Raw genomic sequence first — 17785 nt, forward strand, 5'->3', positions numbered from 1 at the left:
AATTAGCAGAAATGTGACGATACAGCTGCTGCGGGTAGCATAAACAGTGAACGCTTGGCATGTTGTTTTAAGTCCGTAAGCCCACTTATGAGCTCATTGTGCTCGGAGGTAGCGACTAAACAGCCCACTCTGTCAACACGGTAGGCTTCCAGAACCTTTCGTAAGCCAGCAGAACATGAGCTGCGCCTTCATCGTTCTGTGACTGCGACTCGACAAAAACTATCTTTTACAACATGGCGTAGGCGTCTGCCATTCTATCATTGGGTTTGGAAGAGCCGAAAGCCTTAGTGATCGTCTTCCGTCGCACCGCAGAATAGCGAAGGAGAGGGAGGATGGAAGCATTCGCGAAGTCCCCGCGCGCCTTCTACCGGGCTTTCGGCGCAACGCGGTCACCACTGTTCCATGCTGTTTCGATACGAAACCTGCCGGTTGCTGCCCGTACCCAGGGCCAGGCACCCTCGCGAATCCTGCGCCGAGTCCCCGCCCGCCCGTTTTCCCATGGCCCAACCCGACAGCGACAGCGACAGCGTTGGGGCCACGATCCCGAGGAGCAGTTGCGCAATGCCAAGCCTCTGATCACGAACCACGGCTTCGGGCGGTTCGTCCGGTCGCCGAGCACGCACACGGTGGCGCTGCTCGCGGTGGTGGGCGCGATGGTGTTCTACATCAGCAACCTGCAGACGGTCCCCGTGAGCGGACGGCGGCGCTTCAACTGCTACAGCCAGAGCACGGTCGAGGCGGTCAGCGAGCAGCAGGTCAAGCACATCATATACGAGCTGGAGAAGAGCGGGGGGCGGTTCCTGAGCGATTGGGACCCGCGCACGCAGATGGTCAAGCGCGTCATGCGGCGGCTGATCCCCGTCAGCGGGATGGAGGACTCCGAGTGGGAAGTTAGAGTTATCGACGATCCACGTATGTATTTGCCCTTCAAAGCTGGCTGAGCATGTATACAACATGCGAATGCAAAGGAGGGAGTGCTGACACACTGTGACATAGGCCAGGCGAATGCGTTTGTGCTCCCCGGCGGCAAGGTCTTCGTTTTCAGCGGCATCATACCCATCGCGCGGACCGAGGACGGACTTGCTGCGGTTCTGGGACACGAGATTGCCCACAACCTCGCGGATCACATAGGCGAGCGCATGTCGGGGCAGATTGGTATCAACATTTTGCTGGGCAGTGTTGTTCTGCTCACAGCACTATGGGGAGGCGCACTGCTGGGTACCCAACTATTCGGCGGCACGCTCCTGGATTTCCTGTTCTCAAGACCGATGGGTCGGAAACAGGAGTCGGAAGCAGACTACATTGGACTCATGATGATGGCCGAGGCGTGTTATAATCCCGAAGCCGCGCTTTCCTTCTGGCAGAGAATGGAGTCTCACAGCCAGATGGAGCCACCGGAATGGATGAGCACACATCCTTCAGTGAGTTTATATTGTAGCCCGCCAAATCAAATGTGGCATACTGACGGAATGTAGAACCACAACAGGATTGAAAATATCAAAGAGTGGCTACCTAAAGCCATGGAGAAGAGGTATGCTAGCGACTGCTCGGGTACCGCCAATTGGGCGGGGATGTTTAGAAGAGCGATGGACCAGGGATTCACGATAGAATAAATGATGGCTGTCGCTCTGTGCGATATGGCACGAGTGGCGTCTTTGGTGCATCAATACAGTTGTCGGCATTTCGCCGTTGTCACTCGTACCGCAAGCATGTATCTAGGGAGCGACAGATGCCTATGTGCGCGCATCTGAGTTCAACCCGACTTGCATAGACGAAAGGATACACAAGCGTGGAACGCCGGCTCGCAAATATATCAACAACTATACTTGGAAATTGAAGATGTCTGATTCGCTTTTCGGGTCTTGACATGTTCATTGATCTACACTACCCGAACAGTTGCTTGTTCACTGGAGGCGGCCCTCTCGTGATCTTGGCGCATCCGGCCGGCACCAATGACGTTGGAGGAGCAGTCATCCCTGCCCGCGCTTGTGCCGAGGTTCACCTGAGTCGCATTGTCACCCTCGACCTTTTGACACCATGGGAGCCGGCGCATATCAATCACCACATCTTCCTGGCCAGTCTGCTTGCCTGCCTGTGTCGCTGAAATCCCAATCGTTGAACATTGCATTCTTGCCAACCGCTCAAGCGCTTCATTTCCACGCTGCCCGCCATGTCCAAGTCACTTACCAAGAAGGAGGTCTCGGAGTACAAGACCGAGGACAAGGGCCTCTATATCATTGTTGATGACGGCGTCTACGATGTCACAAGTGAGTGTGCCTCTTCGATAAGATGCGACGCGCACCATTCCTAGCCCACGAGGGCGTACTTGAGATGAAGCCGAAGGCTGACACCTGACCCCTATAGAGTTCATTGACGAACACCCCGGTGGCGCTAAGATCCTCAAGCGAATGGCAGGCAAGGACTCGACGAAACAGTTTTGGAAATACCACGGCAAGAATGTGTTGGAGAAGTACGGCCCCAAGCTGAAGGTTGGAACGGTGAAGGAGGAGGCGAAGCTATGAAAGAGAGACAGAGAAGGCGACACACAGAGACGGTGGGGTTTGTTTTGGTGGTAGAAGAGGTTGAGAGTGATGGCAGTCGTAGGTCTAGACAGACTTGGGTACAGCATCGGATGAATAGAGCAGAGCATAAACCTACCGGGCGTAGCATGTCTTGGTACAGCAAACCTCCACCGTACCTCGAATTTAGGAGGTCTCGCACCTGGATAAGGTGCTCGTGTAGGCCGGTATGTTGCTCCCATGCCATCATCCGCCATGATGCCAGAGGTAATGAAGCCGGACATCCTCTAGCGGTTGAAATGCAACAGCAGACAGATGATGTGGGTGACAAAGCGATACTGCGCTTGTATGTAGATTTTTGTTAGCTTTGCTAATGCTCGTCTGGAATCTGAACATCGAGACTCTGCTTTCCCAGCACATTGATGAGAGCTCGAGATGACGATTGGCGACGCCAAGGCTGGGGTCATCTTTGCTGAATCTGGGGCTGCTAAGCGTGGTCGCTGTTGGCCTGGGTGGTGCTGAGAACGAATCGTAAGGGCGCCAAAGGTCAATTATGCCGTCGCATCCTATTGGTAGCGGCGAGCGCGGCCTGGGAACGGCAATCGTGTGACCGACCGCGAGCCACTGAACCTGGTCGCCCGAGCGCAGACAGGCCTAGCTACAGGGCAGACTCGCACAGATAGAGGATAGAGAAAGCGACAGGCATTGGATGCAAGTGGGGGCTGGTCGCCGCTAACTATCTCGTTCTGCCTGTGCAGCCAGTCTGCAAGTCTGCCGCCCAGCGCACCGCCAGGACCCCAAGGACCCCAAGCCCTTTACGGTGACGTGACGTCGCTTGGCTACTGGAGGCCATCCATACCGTAATCAAACGAGCCCAGGTAGTGAAGCAGCGTACTATGTACAGAAGATCTTTGGAGGGGCTCGGTGTGTCCTGGAGGAGCGCTGGCCTGTCCTGTGATGATTTGTGTCCCCCCTTACACCTCTCCTATCTATGTACTAGTCAGCGTCAACACGGCAGGGTCCCCGTCGTCAAACAATTGACTCGTGAACAAGACGAGACCCCCGGGGCGAGCATGCGAGCCTGCGAGGGAAAAAAAAATCTTAACGCTCCGAGGTCGACGGGTCTGGAGGTACTTGACGCGGCCGGCCAAAACGCGTGGGGCAAGCAGGTACCGGCCGGCTTGGACCTGCTCTAGCGTCATCAAAATTGGAGCTCGGACATCAGTCATCACCACTCTCTCACATAAACAACATGGAAGCTCCGCTTCTCCAATCTTATCCCCATGGACGACAGGAATTCACCAGCTCAGTCCTGAAGACCTCCAAAACATCCAAACAGACGTCCCTAGCAAGCACCATCCTGCCGTGACCTGCTCGAGCCCAACGTCTCGCGACCCCTCGGATCACCATCGCAAGAAGCATCTTCTTCCTCCCTGTAAGTCGGCAGTTTTCTCAGTCTACTGTATATCTCGCAGCAATTCGCCCGCGCGCTTTTTATTATCTCCACGAAATTCCCGTCATTTTCCTGTCCCATGCTACTGTATCCATGGAGCTACCTTTACCCACCCGGCGATCTAGCGAATCCTTGCCGTTTGGTCGAATGCACCTTTGAAAATTCGCGCAGGCCAGGCCGAAGAGCGAGAGAGAGCCCTGCCGCCTCCCGCAGTAGCCAAGCTTTTTGTTTCCCTCTGCTTGACTCGAGCTATTATCCACAGCTACCCAGGACATACATATTGTTTCCTCACCTTACGCCGGCGACCGCCTTCTTTCCCTTCTTCCCCTTCCCTCCCCCCAACTCGCCCGTCCTTGAACGAAGCCCATCTCACTCCGCTCAATTCCTCAAGATCCTGTCCAAGGCGTGTGTTGTTCGACACCAGAGTCTAATTGACAAACCCCAAGACTCCACCTCAAGAGACGCGACTAGCTCTCTTCTTCAGACGACTTCGACAACCTACCGGTGTCTCACCTAAAAAAGGTATGCCGAAAAGTCTCTCTACCGATCAGTTCAATCAGGCTTGAGCTTTTCTTGAGATGGTCAATTGGCCCTGTCGCTACACCACCCAAGCACCGGCCCATTCCTCTTATTCGCGCAGTATCACGTTGAAAGCGCACCGGTCGGTGACGCCGGGGGCCGCGACTCGGGTCTGGTGGAAGCTACATGAAGCTCGCCAAGTGCGGCCTTTTCTGCGCGTCATCCCGTTACAAGACGGAATCCCCGTGTCCATGATTGGGATCACCTGCAGCCTTTCAACCTGTCTCACTCGTTGCCTAATGTACTAACTGAACCTTGCTGCACAGACCTTCATAATGCCTGCCATCAACACCGTTGTCGCTCGCGACGCTCTCAGCACCATCGCCAAGCGCGAGAACTGGGCCCAGCAGGAGGCTGGTGTTGTCGTCGTGTTCTGTATCGTCTTCGTCGTCGCTGCCGGTCTCTTGGCTCTCTGGCTCCACAAGTGCATCACTGCCCGCAAGGCCAGGAAGCAGACCGTCTAAGCGTTGCAAGAGCGGATGGAAGGGGCGGCGGATGTGGTGAGGGCGAATATACCCACGAAGAGACGAGATATACAAGAGAACTGCGGTACCTGCATTCGATCTCGACAGTCAATGACTCTTCCCCTTTCGGCAACAAGTTGGACCTGAAATGCGCAATTGAAGTTCCTGCAGCGAGCTCGTAGTGGATGGCATGGTCTCGTTCCGGAGTTGGACCTGGTTACGCGTCGAGTCGATTCTTATTCAGGGTCCCCCTCGGGGGTTGGGCTGTCGATGGGAGAAAGATCGTTTGACCTCTCGTCGGCGTCCAAGGCTGTACTCTAATTCCCTAATTCAATACCATCGTTAAACAGTTACACATGTTCCTCGTCCAGATTGTGAACGATCCTCAGTCTGGTCGTAGACGGGCGGACCGACTTGACTGCGCAGTTCGTTGCTTGGAGATAGTTGCCGGACATCGCTGCTCCCCACGGAATACACCTCGATTGTGCAAGTTGATGACTGCCGCTGGTAAACACTTTCACAGTAGGATGTTCTACACAGGCTTTTGCGCTGGAGACTGTTACATAATCTGTATACAGGCATGTTTTCACATGAAGGCCTCTGAATACAGGTTTCGACAACTCATGACCCAACCCTACTAATACAACTCCATCTTCTCCAGGTGGATCAAACCATCCGCCGGCTATAGCGCCAACGTTAACCACACTGCTTATAGAACATAGGAAGCTGCTGATGAAAGGACGTACCGGTGAGAACTGCCTCAACTTGACCCCTGCACTCCTGAACACCTCGGCGGCCTCTCCATCCATGCTATACCCCTGATTGTACACCACCTCGCTGATGCCCACCTGCACGATCTTGATGCTGCACGTGAGGCAGGGGCACGTGTTGCAGTACAGGACGCTGCCCTCGCGGATCCTCTCCCTGCCGGCCTCGAGGAGGGCGTTCTCCTCGGCGTGCAGGCACAGGCAGGTGGCCAGCGAGACGCCGCTGGTCTCGCCGCTGTTGCAGCGCGGGCAGCCGCCCTCGCTGCAGTTGCGCACGCCGCGCGGGGTGCCGTTGTAGCCCGTGCTGACGACGCGGCGGCTGGGGCCGACCAGCACGCAGCCGACGGCGCGCTTCATGCAGTTGGACCGCCGCGCCGCCAGCGACGACAGCGACATGAAGTAGGCGTCCCAGCTCGGCCGCAGCCGGTCGCCGTCCGTCAGGTCCAGCTTGCCCAGCGTCGCGTACAGGTGCGCCAGGTCGCCCGACGTGTTGAGCAGCCGGATCGTCGCCCGCGACATCAGCGGCAGCACCCCGCCCGCCGCCGCGTACAGGTGCGCGTCCGACTCGGCCACGAAGTCCTCGAGCGACATCGCTGTGGTGGGCGGCGGCGGAGAGGAGGCTGCGTGGCGCGCCTGGTGCCGCCGCCAGCGCACCGTCAGCGGGGCGTCCACCGAGATCAGGATGAAGAAGGGCCGGCGCGCGAGCGCGTCCAGCACCGCCTCGTTGGGAATCGAGGTGATGACCCAGCGGGATCGCCAGGACTTGGTCACGAAGTCGAGCAGCGCCGCGGTGGTGGTGAAGGTGTGAGATGGCGGTGAGTTCCTGGTGTGGTAAGGAAGTGAGGCGACATGGCCACCGTTGACAGCTGGGCCCGTTTCCTCAGAGTCTGAGGGTGCTGTGCCCTTAACGCCATTCTGGCTGGTCTTATCCTCCGAAAGCTCTAGATGAAGCTTCTTGAACCCATGGTGCTCTATGAGGTATTGGGCGACCGTGCTCTTGCCGGCGCATTTTGCTGTGGACTTGGTGTAAGTGAGAGTTTGCGGGACGAGATGAGTGAAAAGGGGGGCGGAAGTCAAACCTACCACCGCAGATGCCAATCAACATGGCAGTATGTCGACTGGTGAAGTTCGGACAGTATATGTCGGGATGAAGGTAGAACAAGTTTCGCCAAATTTGTTTGCCTATAGGCTTCGAATGACCTGGGGTATACCGTTTGTGAATGACTGTCCCGACTTGGAAATCTTGAACGCATTTGGTACCCATAGACCGACGGCCAACGCGCCTCGAACGCGTTGCGCGTTCCCGAAAACCACTACCGGCATTTATCCGTCGGGTGCCCTGGGGCCTGGTTACGTCCAACTATGGGGGCTATGGTAGCAGTAGCCCGCCTGACTGCAGGCGATCCACGGTGTCATCCATGGCAGAAATGGGGCCGTTCAACCAGGGCTGCCTTAGGCAGGTGAGCGTAAGGTACTTGCCTACAGGGACCGTACTGTAGGTACCAGTTAGGTTGCCTGTGCCTGGTCTCCAGCTTTGCATCATCGGATTCGGCAGTGATCTGGGTGCCCAGGTGGGAGCCCAGGTGGGAGCTGACATTCCCAGATGACTCCCAACCCGACCGCTCACGGGGACCGAGGACCTGTGAAACCCCGTGACCCTCGCTGCGAGCTCTGTGAATGTGATGCGAGGTTGATGACAGCCCCTTCACCGTTGTGCTGAATCCCCCTCAAAAGGTTGTCTCGGTGTCACCGCCGACGTCTGCATCACTTACAAGAAGAACCTTTGTTCGTCCCTGCACGCCCCATCCCGCCGACAGCCCCAGCTCCAGCTCCCACTGCAGCTACCAACTACCAGCTACCAGCTCCCAGCTACCAGCTTCATCACAGCTGCCCCGCACTCTTCCCGACGTACCGTGCCGTCGCTGCCCCGCGCCGCCCTGAACAACTGCTACGTCGTCACGAGAGCATCGTTCGAGCTCATCCTGTCTTTGTCTACGCTGCAAGTCTTGCGAAGGCGGTTACTTTGGGATCGCCCTCCAACGACCATACAGCGAATCCTCTGAAGTACCAACGCTAAACAAGCTGAACTATATCCTCGGCGCACCCCCCGACCTCACTGAACCAAACGAGCACTCCGATTGCGACTGCGACCGCGACCATGGCCGACCCTGCGGGTAGCGCCGCCCCAAAAGAGGCGATCCCTCTCAAGTTTGCGACCTTCTCCTCCGAGATCGAGCTGCCCTTCTATTCGGCTCTCTTTGCGTCCAAGCTCGATCACGATAAGCTCAGTGATTCTGCGCGACCCGTGTTGGGGCTCTACGAGCCGAGGCCGGGCGTGGCAGCCGACGACGCTGTCAAAATGCAGGTCCTCGGCAGTGCCCTGACTAGTCATCAGTGAGTTGTTGCGGCCTTGCCATGACTTGTCATGCCTAGACATCCCCGGTGGCGCTTGGGACGGTGATCTTGCTCAAGCGGACTGCAGCTGACGTTCATGCGAAAGAGTCCCGCTAGGTTCAGCTCGAGCCGAAGGCATCATTCGGAACCTCAACACGTTGGACGCCTTCAAGACTGTGGACAAGGGCGAGGTCATCCAGAACGCCGCTAGACAGGTGCGTCGTGATTTTCCGGCATATACTTGCCCATCGCTAATACGCGCAGATCTGGGATGCGATCAAGGATGGCACCATCTATTCAGTTCCGTCGCTTTTGGCTTCCTACGTCATACTCTCTTACGCAGATCTGAAGAAATACCGCATGACTTATTGGTTCTGCTTCCCGACCCTACCGTCCGACCCTCAGTGGAAACGGGTTGGCAGCATTGGCAGGTTTACGGGCGACGAAAGCACCGCTTTGGTTGAGCGGATCGGCACTTGGCGATATAGTGTTGACAACAGAGAATATGGCTTCTTTCTGGCAAAGAAGGTTCGTGGTGAGGAGGCGGAGAAGCTTCGATCCTCGCTCGACATGCCCGCCGACGAAGACATTGGCTATAAGTGGGAGGTGGGCTCTCTACGCGATTTTGAGACCGGTTTCTTCAGCAACATACCCGACGAGGATCGCTATGTTGCATTTGTTGACCCCTCAAACTACGAGGAACACCCAGCTTGGCCACTTCGCAATCTCCTGGTCCTGGTGCGGCAACGATTCCGTTTGACCAAGGTTCAGATTCTGTGCTACCGTGATGTCCAGTCACGCAGACACGAAGCGCGCAGCATTGTACTTCCGCTCGCTATGGATCCTGTTGACGCTATGGAGTCGGCAGAGATGCCCAAACCTACCGGATGGGAGAGGAATCCTGCCGGCAAGATTGCGCCTAGGTCCGTCAGTCTAGCGGAATCCATGGATCCTACCAGGATCGCGGATCAGTCGGTCGACCTGAACTTGAAGTTGATGAAGTGGCGCATCTCTCCAGAGCTCAACCTCGATATTATCAAGAATACAAAATGCCTGCTCCTAGGCTCTGGCACTCTCGGCAGTTACGTCTCGAGGAATTTGATGGGATGGGGAGTGCGCAAGATCACTTTCGTGGACTACGGAGCCGTCTCCTTCTCGAACCCAGTCCGGCAACCACTCTTCAGTTACCAGGACTGTCTGAACGGAGGCGCGCCGAAGGCCACGCGAGCAGCAGAAGCCGTGAAGGAGATATACCCCGGAGTGGAGAGCGAAGGACACGTACTGTCAGTTCCCATGTTGGGGCACCCAGTCACGGACAAGACCAAGGGCGATTTCGAAAAGCTCAAGGCCCTGATCGAGGAGCACGATGCTATATTCTTACTCATGGACAGCAGAGAGTCGAGATGGCTACCAACAGTAATGGGGAAAGCTGCTGGGAAGATTGTCATGAACGCCGCGCTTGGATTTGATACCTTTGTGGTCATGAGGCATGGGCCGGAACCAAAGGAGGACAACGAAAAGACGCTCGGCTGTTACTTCTGTAACGACGTTGTTGCGCCAGGTGACGTGAGTATAGCCTTTTTTTTTTTTTTTTTTTTTTTTAGCGCCTTGTTCCATAATTAACAGATGAACAGTCGCAGAAAGACTTGACCCTGGACCAGCAATGCACGGTTACGAGACCTGGCATTGCTGCAATTGCGTCGGCACTTCTTGTCGAGTTACTAACAAGCATTTTGCAACACCCACTAGGTGTCCATGCTCCCGCTCCAGTCCCTGCTGATGGAACTGGAAAGACTTATCAGCGTGATCCACCAAATCACGCACTTGGTCTAGTTCCTCACCAAGTCCGTGGCTTCCTGTCCGATTTCAACAACATGGTCATCAAGGGAGAGTCATACCCATGCTGCAGCGCATGCAGTCCCCCGATATTATCAGCGTACAAGAAGGATGGCTGGGAGTTCCTAAAGCGTGCGCTAGAGGATAAGGAGTACGTGACCGAAGTCAGTGGGCTGGCCGAAGTTCAGCGCCAGGCGCAAGCGCTCGAGAACGACTTGGACTGGGACGAGGATGAAGAGGAAGGAAAGAATGGCGATGACGAAGCCGTACTCCTTTAGTCGAGTATCCTTCCTCTTCTGTCCTCGAGTCACTACAGGCGGCGTCTGCGAATACGGAAGACGCGCTTGGAGCGTCTGAAATTCTGGAAACGGCCAAAATGGAACAGATGGAGCTGGAGCTCCCCACCGACCCTGCAGGATGGAATAGTTGATGTGGCACCGGACATCACACCTCCGGAGGCTTCCTCCAGCGGGTTATTTTCCTGTTTTACAACACCATCGCCGCCCGTGGCAGATATATTTTCACCAAGACCTTTGCAACTGAGCAGCAGTTCCACCAGCTCTAGGATATCACTGGATACTGCATTGCGAAGGGGCCCATCGTTGTGTCGACGCCGCGACAGATCGTTGACACATGACTGAGAGACTTCAGAATAATGATCTCTCTTAGCCGCAAATCATTGGCAGCGTGTATTTCCACTTCATGGATTTTGTAGCTTGGTATACGCCTAGGCGTCTGCAGGGGAGAAAAGAAGAAAACCAGATATGAAGTTATGGCAAGAGAATGTTATGTCTCACGAGAGTACATGAGGAGAGAAACACCACTGCATTGGACGGCGAAATGAATTGGAAAGGCGTTGTGACGATTTACGAGGGGGGCAGACACGGAGTTTTACTATGCTTTGGCAAACTTGTAATTGCAAGGTATCTGAAATCGGACCAGGTAGCCGCTTGTTGAGCCCTGGTTTGATAGTGTTCAACGCATACTCAAATTACATTCACATGCTTCTAATACCATGATGATGCGCCCTTGGTGTTTTTGCTTGGACAAGTTCCACACATTACAATGCTGCGAACTCTCTGGAGCATCATAGAATCTGCCAGGCTGCTAGACAGACGTGGTCTCTCGGCTCTCGGCTCGCTCTATAGCCAGGTCGCCAAGCTGGTATCATACGATGCAGAGTAAGCAGGTATGCATCGCCGTGATGAACACAGAACGAGCACTTGATGCCTTAGGTAACTTCTTAGTCAAGTGACCCAACGCTGCCTTGGCCGTAATGTCGACCCGTGGGGGACTGTGAGTGGATGACCCCATCACCCCCACAAAATACGACCGCCTGAGCCGCTCCGGCGTGGAGTGCTGAACGCCCCGTGGATCAGCGGGCTGAGCGCAGCGGGTAGGCGGCAGGCTTACTCACTAGGCGCTAGCGCCAACGCGTTTCACTTAACAGATCCGGAGCCCTTGGCTTCACAATGCCTGTGGCTCCCATAGGGATCAGCAGAACTTCACACATATCGAAACCCATCTTCCCGGCTGCGCAGTCCTTCCCGCGTCGTCTATATATCTAGACCGACCGGTGCTAGACAAGACCTCTTCAGTGCCACTCGTTTCTTTGCAGACACTCCGTGCAGCGGGAGAACTCTGCGGTCAGGTTCTTGGGGAGAAGAAATCCTGGACGTGCTCATTGTTCTTCTTGTACCCCCCGCAAAATCCGTGGCCCCTTTTGTCGATCCGAATCCCCCGGGCATATATGGACAAGGCCTGTCTCACTCGCATCAAGCCATCACGTGGCTTTTCTCAGACATCCTTTACCCTTTTCTGTCCATTCGAGGACTCATCGCATTTATTGTTTTAAAGGAAAAGACGCGACATATTAGACAGCACATTACCGGATTCCATCTCGTTCAGGAAGGCTGTGACCACAAAAGTCTGTTCTTGCTTCGGGGGGCGCAGCCGAGCGTTTTGGGGGTGGTGCAGGCGGCTCTTGGACGGAAAACTCAGAAACGAAAGAGGGAAAAGTAGAAACTCTGGTCATGGTGTCACTAACCCGACTGCTCTACCCGGGACGGCTGCTCGGTCACCGCACCGAGAGCGTCCACGACTACGTGGGCGTGCTGGTCCCGCTGGAGGAGGCCCATCTGCACTCCCACTCGGCGCGGTCGGGCAAGACCGAGTTCGAGGAGTTGGCGAGGGACGGGGAGGCCCACTACGATGCGTACGCGGGCCTGGACGATGATGAGGCTGCCAAGGACCGTGACAATGAGGGCACGGGCATGCTGCAGATGAGCGCGGCGGAGTATACGATCGAGGGCCTGAGGAGGGAGGTTCGCGAAGGAGAGAGAGGACGTGTTGTCAGCGACTATGACTGTGAGTTCTCATGCGCCTTCCCGGGCGCGGGCGTTATGAGTTGGGATGGGACTGATTATGCGTGCAGTAAAGTCAAAACTTATCAACAAGGCCATCCAGGATATCGGAATGGGCAGGTATAATTGGCAACTGTTTGTCCTGTGTGGATTTGGATGGTTTGCGGATAACCTATGGATGCAGGTAAGTCTGTCCTCGGACATGATGCCCTTCGCGAGAGGCCAACTTGGTAGGATACGGCCTGCTAACGGCGGTATAGGGCGTTTCTTTGACATTGCCTTCTTTGTCACAAGAATTCGGCGTCTCGGAGAAGACAGTGAGATACACAACCAGCTCGTTATTCGCCGGCTTGTGCGTAGGAAGTTTCTTCTGGGGCCTCGGCGCCGATATCATGGGTAGACGAGTGGCATTCAACCTCACTCTGCTCATAACCAGTATATTCGGCATATGGGCGGCTTATGCACCAAGCTGGGGCTGGACGTGTTTTCTGTTCGCCTGCATGGGATCGGGGGTTGGCGGGAACCTGCCCGTCGACGGAGCTCTGTTTCTTGAGTTTCTACCAGACGCATCTAGTGCTCTTCTCACGCTCTTGTCAGTGTGGTGGCCAGTTGGTCAGCTTGCATCGTCGTTGGCCGCTTGGTATTATATCACGACTAGACCAGTAGAGGTAGGCTGGCGGTCCTTCATCATGGCTATTGGCCTTGTAACATTCGTCATGTTCCTCTTCCGCTTCTTCGTTTTCCACCTCCTGGAGTCGCCTAAGTATCTGCTGTCGCAAGGGCGTCAGGCAGAGGCGGTAGCCGTCGTGCACGGGATCGCCTACCGCAACGGAGCCAAGACCTGGCTCACTTCCGAGATCCTGGACGCCGTCGCCGACACCGAAGCAGTCAGGCAGCCTGCAACCCGGCTATCTACGAGGAGCATAATCCGCGAGAATCTCGCGTCTTTCTCGGGCGATCGCCTCAAGCCCCTATTCAACAACCGGAAGCTTGGAATGGCTACTCTCCTCATTTGGTTCTGCTGGGCCACGATCGGTATGGGCTACCCCTTATTCAACGCCTTCCTGCCGCAGTACCTGTCGCACGGCGGGGCATCGCCGCCCACCGACTCGGACTCCTCGGGCATATCGCCCGCCGACAGCGCGGCGACCTACCGCAACTACGCCATCATCTCCATGGTCGGCGTGCCCGGCAGCCTGCTGGCGGCCTACACGGTGGACCACAAGTCGCCGTACCTGGGCCGCAAGGGCACGCTCGCCATCGCGACGCTGGTCTCGGCCGTGTTCCTGTTCTTCTTCGTCACCTTTGGCACGACGCCCAACTGGCAGCTCTTCTTCACCTGCGTCGAGGCCTTCACCCAGAACATCATGTACGGCGTGCTCTACGCCTTCACGCCCGAGATCTTCCCCGCGCCCGTCCGCGGCGCCGGCACCGGCGTCGCCAGCTTCCTGAACCGCATCACGGGCCTGGTGGCACCCGTCATCGCGGCGACGATCCCCGGCGATGGGACCAAGTTGCCCATCTACTTGAGCGCCGTCCTCATATTGGCAGCGTTCGGTGGTATGTGTCTGATCCCCATTGAAACCAGGGGACGCCAGAGATTGTAGACAACAAAGAGGCTCTTGACGGGCCGTGTATTCTGATAAACATGTACCTACATTTGTACGTAACATATCTATTTAGGAGTGGCGCAAATTCTGGGAAAAGGGACTGGCACGCAGGGAATATTCTGCCAGGGTTTTGCATAGCGGTGCTGGGTCATCAAGGGGTCTGCCTCATGGAGATATGGCAATAATTGCATGGCCTGGGGTATATATAGTGATAATTACACAGCTAAAATCTTCGAACCCGCTATCACTTAGTCCCTCGTGCTCCTGCCGGCGCATCGACCCGTCTCTTCTGCAGAGACCTGCCCAATGCATCTCTCACCATGGGATCCGACCTGATGGTGTTTTGCACCAGCCACTCCTGCAGCTTTGTCCGCATTCCGTTCACCGCTTCCGGGTCCCCAGCAAATGGCGCCATCTCCAACTCCATGAGCCGGCCAGAGTCCGCATCGAGGGCACGTGCCGCCTGCTCTAGCCGGTCTAAACCCTGTCTCAGCGCCTTCTCGGATGCGTCGCCCGGGCTGACACCTTGTTGACCCGGCGGCTGCAGCAGCGGGCCGATCTGGCTGAAGGCGATGTAGAGCGTAATACTGCACTTGCGCGCCAGGCTGATGATCTGGAAGGGCAGGTAAGGCGCGTGCGTGGTGAAGCGCGCCAGCAGCGGGTTGACGACGGCGCCCACGAACCAGGGGAAGTCGGGCCGCGTGACCGTGTGCAGCTCGAAGACGCACAGGCACACCAGCGTCAGCCAGCGCCAGTAGCGGCCCCATTCCAGGTAGCCCAGCAGGCCCAGCACGTACATGACGGCGGCGGCGGCGCCGTAGTAGGGCAGCAGGACCTGGCTGCCGCGCAGGACGAAGTCGCGGATGGTGGCGCAGTGCTTCCAGGCGACGATCTCGGGGCCGAAGCGCTCGTAGGCGAAGCGGCGGGCGGGGTCGACGAGAACGTCCGAGGCCGTCTTGAGGTGCATGAAGAGGGCGCCGCCGTCGCCGCCGTCGGCCCCGGCCTTGTCCGGGTGGTGCAGGGCGGCGAGGCGGCGGAAGCGCGACTTGACGTCGCGGTCCGAGGCGCCGAACGGCACGCCCAGGTCGGCGTAGAAGGTCGACGACCGCGTCAGCTCGTAGTCGGCCTCGTACAGCGTGTACAGCAGGTACGCCGACACGACCAGAATGTGGATGCGCCGGCGGTGCTCGAGGAAGCGCGGGCTGTTGGGCGCGGGCCGCGGGTCGCCGGCGCGGATCGTGATGCCGTAGTAGATGGACTGGATCCAGGAGGTCGCGAGCTGTTCCGTAGTGTCAGTCGGCATGTGCGCGTGAATGCGAATCTACGCCGCGCACAGGGGCGGCGCGGTAGGTTGTCTTGGGATACGCACGTTAGGGAGGAACGACCAGCCCAGCAGGGACAGGATGTTGCTGGAGGACATGATCGCGGCGGTAGCGAGGATGTCCAGAAGCCTATATCATGATCTATCTGTTGTGATCTGGCCGCGAGGTTCCAGTAGAGCCAGTGGATGCGACGAGCGCAGCACGAGGAGAAAAGGGTGTGTCGTGGAGTCGTGGAGTCGTGGAGTTGGCGTTCTGCGTGTGAGTTGAGTTAGACTCGAGCGAGTTCGTTAATGACACAATGTCGTTAGGGGCTGCATGGTCCCTGAAAGTGCAGGGATCTGGCTCCCCTAAGCCTCCCGTAAGGCCTGGGCCCGCTGGGCAGCTGGCGGCTGGTTCCGGGGGACCTCGGGAGGCTCAGGTTGGTGGCTCAGTTGGCCGAACTTTCAAAGTGGTCTGATTGAGCGAATCAGGCCATCTTCCACAGCAGTTGTGCTCTGTCGGCAAGAGCAATGAGTGCAAGGCAGAGGTTTGGCGTCTTACAAATTCAAATTTGAAGCCGCGACATTTGGCATCTGACTTGCCGACAGCATGGCTTCCCGAGGGAGCCTCACGCCGAGGGTAAGAAGATCCGCTGCTCCCGCCGCCAAGGGAGCTGTGTAGACTGAAGATGGCTTTCCCATACAGACCGTGATGGCACCCCTCGCTGCTTTCACGATGGCTTGCTTGCTGTTCACGTGAGGGTTCTCCTCCAAATCTTCTAGATTTTTCACGTGTTGACTTGATCCTTAGATATACACGCTCCTCGATACAGGAAGCCAGACGGAGTGCGGTAAGCGAATTCATTGGGGATATCATGAATATGGTCAACACAGAAAACCGCTGACGGCTCCTTGTAGAAATTTGAGCGAGACCAACAGAGGAGACAGCAGTCTGCAAACCACCATGATCAGGAGAGATAGGAGGACGGCGCTGGATTGGTCTGCTAAATGGACTAGCGAGGTGACCAGTACGACTACCACCACCAAACATTAAGACGGTTTTGACGCCATGGAAGGATTCTAGCAATCCGGAATCCAAGTGCCTGAAAGCACGTGTGAAGCTTCATTGAAATCAACTAGGACCTTAAGGTTAGATGCCGAAAATGAGCGTGACGACGTCAAACTTGGAACACATAGATATCTGCCTTGTTTTGCAGTAGCGAAACGGGTTTCCAGAAAGTAACGAGTCGTACAAGAATAGGATATCCGGGCTATGCTGGGCTTCCTCTTCGAGCCTACTTCAAGCCGCGGAACTTAATGAATTGGACAGAGTTCGGTCTCTCGGAGATGGTGTTGAGTTTCCAGTGGTTGAACTGGGACGTGAGAAGTCACCTAAGATGGTTCCAGTCTCCATGAACAGTTTTTTTTTATTACCCTACGGTCAAATCAGCTCAGTAGTCGTGAAGAAAGAAAGGATTTCACTGACCTTCGAAGCACCAAAGAGATAGCCCCTTTCAAGGTGTTGCCGAGACCTGCCTAGTTGCTGTGATGACAATGACAACCTAAGACATCAACTCAATGGGCACAAACCAGGAAGTGGCTTTTCTTGGCTGCGGAAATGCTAAGAAAAGCCTAGGTTCTTCGTGTGTAAGTGCTGCGAGGTGCGCCCAAGTTGCACGTACCTACTCTGAGATCAAGCTGATCTCCAGTGTTCTCGAGAATGTAGACCACTTTGGCGCCTATCTCATTGACTCCGCAGAGATAGATGGATGCAAACCAGAGACGAAGCTCGATTTTGCTTTGGTGCTTTCCTCAACCAAAATAGCAGACAAATGTTAGATCTCTGATGGCCAGCGCTGTGCCTCGGCAGAGATGCTCTAGGACCAAGAGCGAGTTAAGTGATTGATGACACATGCATCTTCGTTCTGTGTAGCCAAAGAAGCTTCGTTTAAGAACCAATACACCATGACCCAGCTCTTACAATACAAGATTCACTCTGGGTTTGCCATGGTCAAACTCTGAGGGTTTGAATGACATGTAGCATGAAGGCATCATGAGAAATTGAAGGGTCGAATGGTCTGGCCAGTGTCTCGCCCGTGCTTTCGGGTTCATCATTCCCGTGTTCCTGCATTGGCTGACGGAGTTTAAACAGAGCTAAGAACGCGTTCCTGAGCCTAGCCACCGTTGTTGCCCCTTTTAGGTATGCAGTAATACTGAAATCGTGGAGAAGCTCTAGTGGGACTGCGGTACACATCAACTTAAAATATGTCGATACCTTGTGTAGGCTATAGAAGACATCAAGGTGCAGAGTCTATGAAAGACGGCCAGCTTCGGCAAACATAATTCGAGTTGAACCCTTAACCAATGAGTATAAAAGGTGTGTTCATCTCCCATTCTTCTCCCGAAGTTTCTGTGCTTCAGATATCATCGTTGCCTCTCAACAACTTCATAGACACTCACTACGAAGCTCCACTCACTACGCAAGTCCACCTCCCCCCCC

General features: G+C 55.8%; 7 protein-coding genes across 7 annotated transcripts; 5 read left to right on the forward strand and 2 right to left on the reverse strand.

The window, feature by feature from the left end:
• Positions 1-332: 332 nt before the first annotated feature.
• JN550_010851 (uncharacterized protein) lies at positions 333-2104 on the forward strand (the record flags this gene model as incomplete). The annotated part of the gene is made up of 4 exons (XM_049309151.1): positions 333-912; positions 997-1421; positions 1476-1531; positions 1840-2104. 4 exons carry the CDS (start codon positions 333-335, stop codon positions 2102-2104), a joined length of 1326 nt encoding a protein of 441 aa, XP_049167241.1.
• A 66-nt stretch (positions 2105-2170) lies between these two features.
• JN550_010852 (uncharacterized protein) lies at positions 2171-2522 on the forward strand (the record flags this gene model as incomplete). Its single annotated transcript, XM_049309153.1, has 2 exons — positions 2171-2267; positions 2365-2522. 2 exons carry the CDS (start codon positions 2171-2173, stop codon positions 2520-2522), a joined length of 255 nt encoding a protein of 84 aa, XP_049167242.1.
• A 2028-nt stretch (positions 2523-4550) lies between these two features.
• On the forward strand, positions 4551-5015 carry JN550_010853 (uncharacterized protein; the record flags this gene model as incomplete). Its single annotated transcript, XM_049309154.1, has 2 exons — positions 4551-4736; positions 4818-5015. 2 exons carry the CDS (start codon positions 4551-4553, stop codon positions 5013-5015), a joined length of 384 nt encoding a protein of 127 aa, XP_049167243.1.
• A 637-nt stretch (positions 5016-5652) lies between these two features.
• On the reverse strand, positions 5653-6887 carry JN550_010854 (uncharacterized protein; the record flags this gene model as incomplete). Its single annotated transcript, XM_049309155.1, has 3 exons — positions 5653-5697; positions 5762-6795; positions 6866-6887. 3 exons carry the CDS (start codon positions 6885-6887, stop codon positions 5653-5655), a joined length of 1101 nt encoding a protein of 366 aa, XP_049167244.1.
• A 1053-nt stretch (positions 6888-7940) lies between these two features.
• On the forward strand, positions 7941-10290 carry JN550_010855 (uncharacterized protein; the record flags this gene model as incomplete). The annotated part of the gene is made up of 4 exons (XM_049309156.1): positions 7941-8176; positions 8283-8391; positions 8441-9742; positions 9811-10290. The coding sequence occupies 4 exons, from the start codon at positions 7941-7943 to the stop codon at positions 10288-10290; spliced, it is 2127 nt and encodes a 708-aa protein (XP_049167245.1).
• A 1755-nt stretch (positions 10291-12045) lies between these two features.
• Positions 12046-13982, forward strand: JN550_010856 (uncharacterized protein; the record flags this gene model as incomplete). Its single annotated transcript, XM_049309157.1, has 3 exons — positions 12046-12379; positions 12447-12559; positions 12636-13982. The coding sequence occupies 3 exons, from the start codon at positions 12046-12048 to the stop codon at positions 13980-13982; spliced, it is 1794 nt and encodes a 597-aa protein (XP_049167246.1).
• A 247-nt stretch (positions 13983-14229) lies between these two features.
• JN550_010857 (uncharacterized protein) lies at positions 14230-15405 on the reverse strand (the record flags this gene model as incomplete). Its single annotated transcript, XM_049309158.1, has 2 exons — positions 14230-15264; positions 15355-15405. The coding sequence occupies 2 exons, from the start codon at positions 15403-15405 to the stop codon at positions 14230-14232; spliced, it is 1086 nt and encodes a 361-aa protein (XP_049167247.1).
• Positions 15406-17785: the final 2380 nt, after the last annotated feature.

This window comes from Neoarthrinium moseri (genome assembly GCF_022829205.1).
Source record: "Neoarthrinium moseri strain CBS 164.80 chromosome Unknown scaffold59_Wmoseri_CBS_16480, whole genome shotgun sequence".
Taxonomy (NCBI): Eukaryota; Fungi; Ascomycota; class Sordariomycetes; order Amphisphaeriales; family Apiosporaceae; genus Neoarthrinium; species Neoarthrinium moseri.